Source organism: Harmonia axyridis, chromosome 3 (assembly GCF_914767665.1).
Source record: "Harmonia axyridis chromosome 3, icHarAxyr1.1, whole genome shotgun sequence".
Classification (NCBI taxonomy): domain Eukaryota; kingdom Metazoa; phylum Arthropoda; class Insecta; order Coleoptera; family Coccinellidae; genus Harmonia; species Harmonia axyridis.
Window position 1 is genome coordinate 27,744,731 of NC_059503.1, and position 12,205 is coordinate 27,756,935.

General features: G+C 35.5%; 2 protein-coding genes across 3 annotated transcripts in view; both read right to left on the reverse strand.

The window, feature by feature from the left end:
* The window catches only part of LOC123674872, a 92,440-nt gene that overhangs the window by 56,016 nt on the left and 24,219 nt on the right, over window positions 1-12,205 (reverse strand). For both annotated transcript variants that reach the window (XM_045609996.1, XM_045609995.1), the window contains one exon: window positions 2,266-2,390. The gene's annotated coding sequence lies outside the window, so the exon portion shown is untranslated. The remainder of the gene's footprint in view (window positions 1-2,265; window positions 2,391-12,205) is intronic.
* Window positions 4,295-5,977, reverse strand: LOC123674876 (putative nuclease HARBI1). Its single transcript, XM_045610010.1, has 4 exons — window positions 5,644-5,977; window positions 5,249-5,535; window positions 4,558-5,176; window positions 4,295-4,472 (listed from the first exon to the last, which is right to left on the reverse strand). The coding sequence occupies exons 1-4, from the start codon at window positions 5,853-5,855 to the stop codon at window positions 4,367-4,369; spliced, it is 1,224 nt and encodes a 407-aa protein (XP_045465966.1). The 5' UTR covers window positions 5,856-5,977; the 3' UTR covers window positions 4,295-4,366.

Genomic DNA, 12,205 nt, shown 5'->3' on the forward strand with positions numbered 1-12,205 from the left:
GATCTCAATAAGTATAAAATTTGAAATTTATTGAATTTCTTCCCATTGGATGTTGAAGGATATAATGTAGAGTGGTGGCAGCACTTATGATCCATCAGTTATATTTTTCGTTTTGTGGTTGTCTGTACTGACTTCAGATCTTAACAAATTTCAACACACGTCAATTGTCAATATAATATAAACTGGATATAGTGGAATGGTTTGCAGCACTATTCGCAATTTTTCTTAATTCTGGTGCTGTTAAATCGATTTCGTCAGACATAATCCACGAATTCAATGCGTAATTGTAAGTTATTCAAAATTCGAAACGTACGATTTAAATTCAAACCCAGTAATCTGTCAATTTTCGTGACAGTCACACCAACTGCCAAGATACAATACAAAAGTCACTAGGATATATAATCTGAATTTTTCATTGAATTTCGACAATATTTCACAGAACTTGACTGAGATAGAGAAAATATCGTCAAATACTCGTTGCAGAAGGCAATGCCAACACTCATGCATTTGTGTTAGAATAGAAGCCAATTTGAAACTTGTTTCAAATTATAATATTCCATTTAATTTATGTTGTGCATATATTTCTTTCATATTACCCTAGATTGGCTTAGATGAAGCAGCGTTAAAAGTAAACCACTACCAACAAAATGGGATATTAGCAATGATGATTACATCGAATTCTAAATAGTTGGATCTCCAATATGTTGTTACACATTGCATTATATTGATCACTCTTTCCCCAAATATGGAATCAAACATGTCAATTATTTTAACGAAAAAAACAAGATTAATTCAAAATTAAATGACATTTTCTAAAGCATACTTTCATAAAAATGTTGTCAATTGTTTTCAGAATAGCACCAATAACCTTTATATTGGACATCATTGCTGAACTGATATCAAAATCATAACAGTTAGTTCATGTTCCTTTTATAAGTCTTACACCCAGTTGCAGTTTAATGGAGGCATTAAATTTCAATTAACGTTCCTGCAATTGGGTGTATAAGTTTTTAATAGACTACAATTTTATTGACTTGATTTCAACTGATTTATTGTAGGTTCAACGATGAATGATGCATGAGGTATGGCGAAAATTTGAAAACGAATTCAGAGCAAGAAACTTTGCAGAGCCATTACAATCCCTCAATATAACAATATTTTCTCAGAAATGTTTGAATCTCATTACTGATCGGGATAAAATTTTGAAAATTTCGACAGTATTTCTCACGATTATCCATTCAGTATCACAATTCCGAAACTGATTTAGACCAATAAAGAGAGGAAAGAGTGGAATCGGGACTCCAAACAGTTTGTTGGCATTTTTAACACTTCTTGCTTCAAAAATATTCGAAGAGAATCGGTTTACTGAGTAATTCTATAAATTCGTTGATATTTCAGAACTCTGTATTTCGGTAGACCTACCAAAAATCGGCATTCGGCAACATCAAGTTCAATTTTATGAACTAGTGTATCCATTCCCACTTGTTCTCCGTCTATATCTGATTTTCGGTCCGCCCCACCCACCCGGTGTGAACCCTAATTTTATAGCTTCGATAGTCGCTTTATTGTCCGCCAGCCCCTGTAGGTTATCCGAGGCATGGCTTCCCCGACCGTCGATTCTCCGAAATTGCCGATTTCGAGGGTCCTTTGGCTCGAGTGGTGTTCGAAATTTGATGGGAACTCTACGAGGGGATACAAGGCTTCGGAAATACATATAAGTGTATAGGGCAGTGAGGATAGTAATTTTCGCACATTTACGCTCCATCAGATGATCTTGCCGTAATTCGCTGACATGTAAGGGGGAGAAATATCTATTTTATCCCCCAAAACCTATCTGTTAAATCTTACAAATCCCATGTAAGTATGGGAAGTATCGAATAATAAAAAGTACATTTTCAGCTAGCCAATTTGGCAACGACAACCTGCCCGAATCTAGCCAAAGTTAATGGAGTAATATTTCAATTCTTTGGTGAGTTGAAATGTTACACTTTTTCGGAAGTATTCGGGCAATATTTCATGTATTGTCGTGAATTATCGAAAAGTTTTCACTATTTTAATATCGATTTAGTTTTATTGAGAGGGTAAAGAAGATGCACCCAAATATCTAAAACGAAATATAATGCTGTGAAAATTGTTACTTACGAATCCTCTGTCGAATACAACAAATATATATTACTATTACTTGTACCAATATGTAATATGTTAATGAGTATAGCTTTCTTAAAAACCCACAAAATATACTCAATAATAAGTTCATTAACTTACTTTTTAAGCAGCTCGAATCATCTCGAACGAAATTGATCCAAAATGAGAAAAATTCATCTTCCACAAGAAATTTCGAATTTCTCTCCAAACAGACCAAATCCGTAGTGACAGCAATGAAATGTGCTCTGAAACAAAAATTCAAAATAAAAATATTTTCCATTAATAATAATAAAAAGGCTTATAGAGTAAACCGGATTAATTTGTTTTCATCCGATGATAATATTTAATATTTTCAAGTTTTCTGCTGTGGAACACATTCCTTTCCAAGTACAGCAACATTTTATTAAGATGTTCAGGGCAAAATTAGTAGGACGAAATGCATATACATATTAATCTGCCTTCAACATTATCAATTAATATGTCAATTTCGTGAAATTTTTGAATAAACGTCAGTTGTCACCCATTTCCTGCTTCATTTTCATATTGTATGGATTCGGTCCTCACTTGAAGGAAATTCATTTTAGATAAAATAATGAAACTAAGTAATTTCAATAAATTTAGTGGATCAGTGGAAATTACATTGAAAGTAAAAAATTGTTCTTACAAATGCAAATATTTATATTTGATGCTGTAAAACATGAATCTGCAATAAGATATATGGTTTTCCCCATTGAAATTCCAAAGTTGACCCCTCCACCAAGAGTGGTGTAAATGGATATTTCAGTGTACGTGACCATCGACCATTTATTCGAACATTTTTCAGTAAGATTTTTCCTTTTGGAGATTTTTCACTGATTCCACTTTAAAAATTCAAGCGATATACAACATATTTCAAATTCTTCAACTAATAAATAATTCCTAGTGTGATTTTAAGAAATTCATTCAAACTCAACTAGACAATTATCCTTGGTGTAGATTGGGTTCTTCTCTGGTTCTGGTGACGATATTTGCATGAAATTGAATTTGTTATTTCACATCTGAATTGGATATTTAATTCTGATCGAATCGGTAATTTTTAAATTATCAGAAAAATAAAATAAGGGAAATTTGTCTTTCCGTTTGAGAGTTATCATTTTTACGGACAGACGAACAAAATCATCATCAATAAGTCGAACTTTTCCTCAATCGGCCGATCCTTGCATATTAACATACATTACTCTGAGGCCCAGTTTCACCAAACAGCACTTGATCCCAGATTGATTAAACTCCGCTTGTTACTCAAGCAGGCTTAACAGTGTTTTCTGTTTCACCATGCATCAACCCGTCCAAAGATGATCGCGATTAACCAAATCGCGATTAAATAGTCGGACCATTTGGCAACGTTGTGAACAAAGAGTTATAACAGTGTTCTGTATCGTATTAGCAGTGATGACCACCATTGGCGCTAGGTGTCAGGTGTCATTCATTCATAACTCATAACATTTCGAAACATTTGTCATCTTGTAAACAAAAAACAAAGTTAATTTTTGCCGAAAATGTCGAGTGATGTGCTTCGAAATGTCGGAAACTTGCAGAAGTTAAAAAGAAATTATCCCCTTTCACAAAACCACACATTCTGTAAAAAAAAACTATATAAGTAATTTTATTAACTTATTTATTTTTATTAACAAGTTTAACTGCTTCTTAAATAATATGTAGCCTTTGTATAAGAAATTAATTATTTATCACTTTTTTAATAAGTAAACAAGATTTTCATTTATATTTTTTAATGTAAATTATTGGTTTCCTCTAATGATTTTTGACTGAATGTATGTAAAAAATATTCACATTTTATGTTTGAACGTTATTAAGTGACTTCCTGTTTGTTGAGTTTTGTTATACAATTAAAGTTGATTTTGTACTTGAGAGCTTTAATTATCCCATTTCACAAAACCACACATTCTGTAAAAAAAACTATTTAAGTAATTTTATCAACTTATTTATTTTTATTAACAAGTTTAACTGCTTCTTAAATAATATTTCAATCAAACATATCAATAAATTATTCTTTGCAATAAATTTCATAAAACACAAAAACAAAGTTTACGGCTATTTTAAATGGGAAATATTGTGCCTATACATATAGTCATATTTTGATAAAATTGACCCAAAAATTAGAAAAAAATTTGCTGGCTGCGAGTGATTTTTTTTTCTTTGTCAGCTGTTTTCAATGTCTTAAGTCCTATTGATCCTGCCTCACTTCTGGATGTGGATCTTCCGCAATCTCTTCATGTTCTTCCACTACAACCCTTCCAATTTCCCTGCGCTGTCGCTCTAGCATTACCAGCCTGAAATATACATATAAATTAGCATTTGCTTTGCTATTATAGAAATGCCAAAATATGTTCAATAATCTTCAGGCCGGACACAAACCTTGTGAAGTATTGATGAACCATAGTACGTCTTTCTCGGTGCTCAGGGTAATCTCTCCTCTCGTTCAATGGATGACCTAAGACTGCTATGGGATTTTGTCCCATGTCTCCCTGAGCTATTATAACATCCCATGGTGCTGGTAGGTTGGCTTCAAACTCAGCATCAAAAGGTGGGACATCTTCCCCACGTCTTCGTAGGACATTATGAAGTACAGCCGTTGCCACTATTACAGGAAATACTTTATCCAAATCGATTCTAAAACCTAACGATAATACAGGAAAGCGTCTTTTCCAAACTCCAAACATTCTTTCCACAGGGTTTCTCGTTCTGATTTGAGATTCGTTGTATAATTGTTCCGCAGGGTTCAAACAATTTTCAAAAGGAGTCATGAAATACTTGGTACAGGAATATCCACTATCTCCTACTAGGACAGCATTTCCATATCTGTCATCATCAAACATAGCTTTCCGATAGCAATTACGGAATATGGTGGAATCATGACTACTTCCAGGCCACCTCGCAACTATGTCTGTGAATTCAAGTTTGGCATTGCATATAGCCTGAACATTCAGTGAAAAGTAACCCTTTCTGCAACGAAACAGCTCTGCATTATCACCACCTGAAAAATGACATAAATTTAATGAAACAGTGGGAGAAGAATCATTACATGTAGGAGGAAAGAAGGACGTACCTGGAGTTTTAATTTTAACATGAGTGCAATCGATGGCACCCAAAACCCTTGGAAAGCTTGCAATTCCGAAAAATTCAGTCTGTGTTCTTCGAATTTCCTCCTGAGTTTCAGGGAATGTTATATGCAGTGGACGGAGAGAGGCAATAGCAGTACTCACTCGATGAATTATTCTGTGGGCTGTCGATTTACTAATTCCAGTGAAGTCTGCAACTGTCATTTGGTGACAACCAGTAGCATAGTATCGTAAGGTGCATAGTAACTGATTCATTGGAGAAACAGAATTATTCCTGGAAATCAATAGGAAACGCAAAATCAGTGTATCAAACTATATTGCAAACATAACCTCAACAATATCAGTAGCCAATTCAAAAGGAAAATGAAACATTAAAACTTACTTGTCGTTTGCAAATTCAATTTGTTCCTCAATTGAACCCAGTATTTGGAGTGCAGCTTTTTTTGAGAGACGGAATCTTTTCTCAAAATCCGCATTGTCCAAATTTTGGAAATGATCTTCTCTTTCTCGGATCCATCGAGGACGTCGAACGACAAATTCTTCATCACTATCATCATCTTCAAAGGCAAGATCATATACTCGTCGAAAGGCCATTTTAACGAAATTTCCGGAAAAATAATTACATAGACAAGAGTTCCAAATAATTATTAATCTCAGCTTGAAAGGTTATAATCCTCCAAAAATGGCCGATTAGTGCTAAATCGCGATTGGTCGATTAAATGACGCTTTGGAGTGTGGTGAAACGCTACATTACATTAATCGTGATCTAAAGCCTCACTTAAGAGCTAAGTCAAGATTAAAGCATTTGGTGAAACTGGGCCTGAGACACCCCGTATAAATACAATACTCATATACACTCAAGCGCGATCCCAGCGAACGGATACCCCCGGGATCCCTAATCCCGTAGGCGCTTCCTGTTTTTCATCGCGTCCCGGGGATTAGACCCTGCGGAAAGTCTCCCCCCTTTTGTTTTCTTTTTATTATTTTCGTTGGCGGAAGTTCAGAGATCCAGGTGGCGACAAGGGATGACGACGTCGAAGAGGATTGGAAAAAGTACGGAACGTTTCATTAACGAGGAAAGTTCGGGAGGGATTTTTCTTCGTCGAAGCAGGAAAGTTGGGATGGACAGGTGCCGACCCGTTGGATTGATACGGGGTCGGATCGATCTTGCCCACGGGATCGTGTTCTCATGCGATATGATATATAATTCTTCTTTATCTCCACTGTTCCAGGCCTCTGCGATACCTCTACGAAACTCGAAGTTTATGGGAGTTGAGGGAATCGGTTGTGAAGGCTTTATTGATAGAGTTATTGTGAACAATAACGAATACAGTTGAGTTCGCTTAAAACGAGTGTCGCATTTAACGACAGTCGGTTTCAGCGAACAATTTCTATAGGAACAATTCGGCCTCCATTTAATTCAATGTAATTTCAAGTTGGTTATAACGACCATTCGATAATAACGACCATTCGCTTATAACGACAGTTCGGATAATACGAACATAATTTTTACAAATTTGATAGAATTGCTTCTTTTAAAACGAGATCTGATCATGCAGTCGACGGATGAAACCCGTCAATACAGGAACAGGCAAAGCATTGGTACATAGGTTCAAACGAAACTGTATTCAAAACGTGCTAATTTGCGGCCCGATGTTGCAGAAAAAAGCAGAAGATTGTTCCAGACTATTGTCCCCTGATAACGGAAACATATCCTATTTCAAAGGCTGGATAGATAGATCATTTCACAAGAAGGTACCGTATAACTTCAAGTAAAATGCATGAAGAAGCTGCAAGTGTTTCAATTGAAGTAGAGATGATTGGTTGAATGATATCTGGCCCGACATTAGAAAGAATTAATTATGACATTTTCAACACTGAAATTGAGAACTGAGAAAAATATTGGTTATAGGAAAATCAAGAACACCTAGATGCTTCAAGTCTTGTAGAAATTTACCTGTTAATTAAATATCGAATGAGAAATCTCAAATCACCGGAATCAGAAAATGGGGTCTCCATTCACAACAAAAAAGAAAATAGATAAAATCCTCATTGTTGACAATTGTCTTGCTCATCCATATATTGATCTAAGGAGTATAAAATAAGTAAATGATGGTTTTAACTTCTGTGCGTTTATATATGAAATCTTCCAAGGCAATTTTCAATTCTAGAAAAAGTACCTCCTCGAGCGGGACTCGAACCCGCACCTCCGAATCACTAATCCAGCGCTCTACCACTAAACCACCGAGAAAGGTGAAGATAAAATATGTCAGTGTTTATGCATCCAAATACGACCACCATCTCACAGCCTATGGATCATAGCATGTTTGGAATCCTGAGTAATTTGATTTCCTACTTAGACAATGGCGAAGAATTTTCCCTTCTTGATGCTATAATTGCTTTGAATAGGGCGTGGAATCTCATTTCTTCGAAAACCATAATTAATTATCATAAACATGCAGGAAATTTCTTGATTTACTTATTTTTCTAATTTTGAGTTCTGCTAGCTTTACCAAACTCATGATATCTCGTTAAAATGAAAAGAAAAAAAATCCGTAATAGGCTGATAAATTAGCCTGAATTGGCCTTGAATTACTGAATTACTGAATTTACTCTGATCAGCTTTAATAACCAATTATTTACAAAAAAAAAACGTAAATCCAGAAATTTGGCAGTGAGAGTTCAAACGTTAACCTATGTTGGAATCGAATTGTCCATCAAAAAAAAAAAAAAAATAGCTTGTTGGTTGTGACAGATAGATATGTTAAGCTAGCAGACCCCACAATTTTTCTTACAATTTCAACAGGGTAATAAATAAACCTAAAATTATGGCATAAAAAATTCCAAAGTGGTTCTGCTAGCTTTACAGGGGTAAAGAATTTTTTTGGCTGTTTGCATATACACCAAATTTTCCAAGTTTCCCCTAATAAAGTCAAAAGATCTTTTCTCACGACCTTGATCGATTAACATCAACGTTTCTCACAATGAATCAAGAATTTCTGTAAACAACAAAGTGATTTTATCCTATGTGTAAATGAGGTGTAGCGTGAAATTGAGAATTCACAAAAACCAAATTAATGAATATTTAAGGTTATTTCACGGGCATATAATATGTACACATTAGGGTGCGTATTTAGGTAACAAATAAATGATAATAATTGCGTCTTTACATTACTAATTTTCTTCGAATATCACAAAAGCATTATTTGAAAATTTGCGAGAACGTTTTTATAGAGGTTTTAGCCTTTTATAAATCATCCTCGACAAGAAGTTCCCCAAATTCCCTATAAAGGCAGCGAAAACAATCCCAAATTAAAAGAATTAAGAAGGTAAGGAAAGTTAATTAACAAAAATGAAACATTAAAATGCTAAAATGTGCCATCCTAATATTATTGCGCTATAGTAAAATCGCTCCCGTCGTGCTATAGGTACATCCCGTGCCGGAATCGTGAATAATTAAGGGATGACGCCCCCGCTGCTGTTCACCTTTCGAAGAGAATCGATATTCGTGCACGTAGCAACGCTCGGCGGCTCGATAACTTCATTAAACGAGATCGATATGAGAGGTTTAATTCGTCCCATTCTGTCGAAAAAGCGTCGGACAGAAGCGACCTAGTAAACGGCGCTCGATGATCCGCTCCAGTTCCTCCTGAATGGCGCAGATACTCTATGGCTCAGAGCCAAACGAAGGGATGAAAAGCTGGATCAGCGGCAATGATCTAATAACTCATAGATGCGATCGTGTATAGTGCGGAGCATCGACTCCCACACATCAAAGAGAGAAAAGTTGCGACTCCGATCACGTGACCATTAATGAAACCATAGAAGTTTGAATTTCAACCATAGACGTTTGATTAGTTCAATATGTAGAGCCAATCAAAACCAGGTTGTGACTACGATCAGCTGACGCAAATATCAATCATCTCCCTTCTATGATACATTCGATTCCCTTATCTATCTATACCGGGTGGTCCACCATTGATGCGAAGTTTATACGTTGGGCGCTGAAGTTTTCGATTTTTTTTTCGACATAGTATCATTAGGCTCCATTAGAGCTAAATTGTCAAATTATTTGGAAATAATCATGTCTCAAAAAAGGGGTAAATAACCATTTAAATAATTTTTCTTATGGAATACCATCTTTTCATTGAATTTTCAAATTGTATGGAAGAAATGCACCAAGTTTGTTCGAAGTTTCATATGCTTAAAACCGTTTTTGGGATATTTCGATTTTTCATAAATTGAAGGATCTTGGGAGAACCTCAGAGTAATAAACTTGGATAAAGGGAGAATATGTCATTTTCAGTAAGCAAATTTTGTCCCCAACATGATCTATCAAATTTGACATGAAGAGAGCGGAAATGAAAACATATCAGTGATACGATATAAATATAATATATACGAAATATATTAGAAATTCAGAAAACAAACTTGAAGCGCGTCAAAAGACGTGAAACAACGGATGACACCAGGAGAGCAATAGTTGCCAAGCCTTGGGTTCCAGTAGGTAGATATTGAAAATAATAAATATTCTGCATACTATAAATTCGACAATTAGGAAAAATATCGGATTCCAAATATTCAGATTTGCATATTGAATTGAGAATCACTCAAATAAATATATTTCATTCAATATAATATACATTCAAAACGATATAGTAAAATAGTGGATTTGAAAATATATCACAATCCGACAACGTAATCTAACCATGTTGGAGACATGTAAAAATTGCGTATACTCCCTCTATATATATTTATAACTCTATGATTCAAACATTCAAAATTCTATGGTCCGCAGTGAAAAGTCAGCTTGACATTTAAGTAAACTCGTCCATTATTTAGAGTCGCTGATCGATACTCACTAATATGTAGGTATTCAATACCTTTCCCCCATATATTTTTGAATTATTCCCATTATTAACACAAACAACGCCATTCCTTCATGAAACCGGAAATGAAATGGCTGCTGCCGCGGGAAATATTTCTCAAAGAGCAGGTACAAAAGTTTGAAATTCAAATCGTATCCTTTCCAAAACAATAAGAAGAGCGATCCGCGCAAGTTTGAAATTCGGAACACCTTGCCTAGAACACGTTGCACCTGTTACGATGTATGATGCGTTATCAGGTAAGTAATTGACTACAAGTCTTCACTTTCAGATCTCTTACATGTCTCATGCACATCGGGTAGAAAATACCTGTTTTATTCGTCCACATATGGCATGAAAATGATTATGCAATGAGAATTACGCTATTTCATCAAGTATCATAGAGTTGAGGCACAAATGAGAGATTAAATTAGCAATTTCCTCATTATTTTATTTCAAATATCTTGATTTAACATTTAAAGATTTTAAAGCGTGATTTCTATTTGGAATTGGAAATTTCTTCGTAGAAGATGATGATTTTGTTCAAAAAATTCGAATACTTAACAAGAAAAAATGATGTTATCGATTCCGATGAATATTCCAAATGAAATATTTACTTACGATATGTCAATAAAATAAGGCATACATAGAAAACTGAAGAATTTAAGTTTATAATTCTTTATCTGTTCAATATTGATCTACCAGCTGGGGATCTATCGGAACTATTGATATATGGACAAGGACTTTGTTTAACAAATAACTAAGTAAATTTGCCAACTTACTTCCGAAGAAGCTATATAATTATGTATTAAACCAGTACCTTCTTTAATTAGTTTTCAAAAACTTACATCTTTCCACCATTTCTGGTCACTTGAATTATGTATTAGGTTTACAACTTCGCTTCCGCGTTTTGCAAAAGATGACTTTAGCGGTGAATGGTTGTCGAAATAAATAGATCGTAGATGTCATATAATAACCTTAGGTATTTGTAAACATAACGCCATCGAAATATTAGTCGAATTGTGTCTGCGTCTGCATCTCGATTAAACAAGTCCGCTTACGAGCCAAATCCTCGTCATCTGCTTTAATATGAAGAAATTCGCGGCTGAGGATCATTGAATGCTCTCTAATGCCTATGGTGAGGCTGCTATTAGTGAAAGTACCTACGTGCGAAAAGTGATTTTAACGCCTCAAGAACGGTTATTTTGACGTCGAAGACTAGCATCGCGGTGGAAGATACAGAATTGGAGGCAACACTTGATCAAGACTCGTAACAAATGCAACAAGAATTAGAGCCAACACTTGATCAAGACTCGTAACAAATGCAACAAGAATTGTCAGGATCATTGGGAGTGACGCAACAAGCCATTTTCAATCGCCTGAAAGTCATGGCAATGATTCAGAAACAAGGAAATAAGGTGCTGTGCGAGTTGAAGCCAAGAGATGTTGAATGGCGTTTGTTTGCTTGTGGACAGCTGCTTGCAAGGCAAGGACGGAAGGGATTTCTGCTCGGCGTAGTGCATTATGAGTTGTTAAAACCAATTGAAACAATCACAGGCGATCGTGATCGAACGCAATTGATGCGTTTGAGCCGAGCATTGGAAGACAAACGTCCGCAATACAACGAGACGCTTGATAAAGTGATTTTACAGCATGACAATGCTCGACCCCATGTTGCGTAAGTGGTGAACATTACATGGAAACGTTGAAATGGGAAGTCCTATAGCACCTGCCGTATTTTCCAGATGTTGCTCCTTTGGACTATCATTTGCTTCGATCAATGGCACAGGGCCTGGCTGACCAGAACTTCCTGCCTTATGAAGAAATAAAAAATTGGATCGATTCGTGGATCGCTCCAAAAGATGACCAGTTTTTTCAATGCGGGATTCGTACGCTGCCCGAAAGATGGGAGAAAGTAGTTACCAGCGATGGATAATACTTTGAATCATAAATGTATAACCAGTTTTGTTACAATGAATCCTTTAATTTCGGAAAAAACGGCGGAAGCAGAGTTGTACGCCTATGTAGTTAATTTAGTTATTTCCAATTCGCAACAACGAGAAAAATTGATGACGAAAA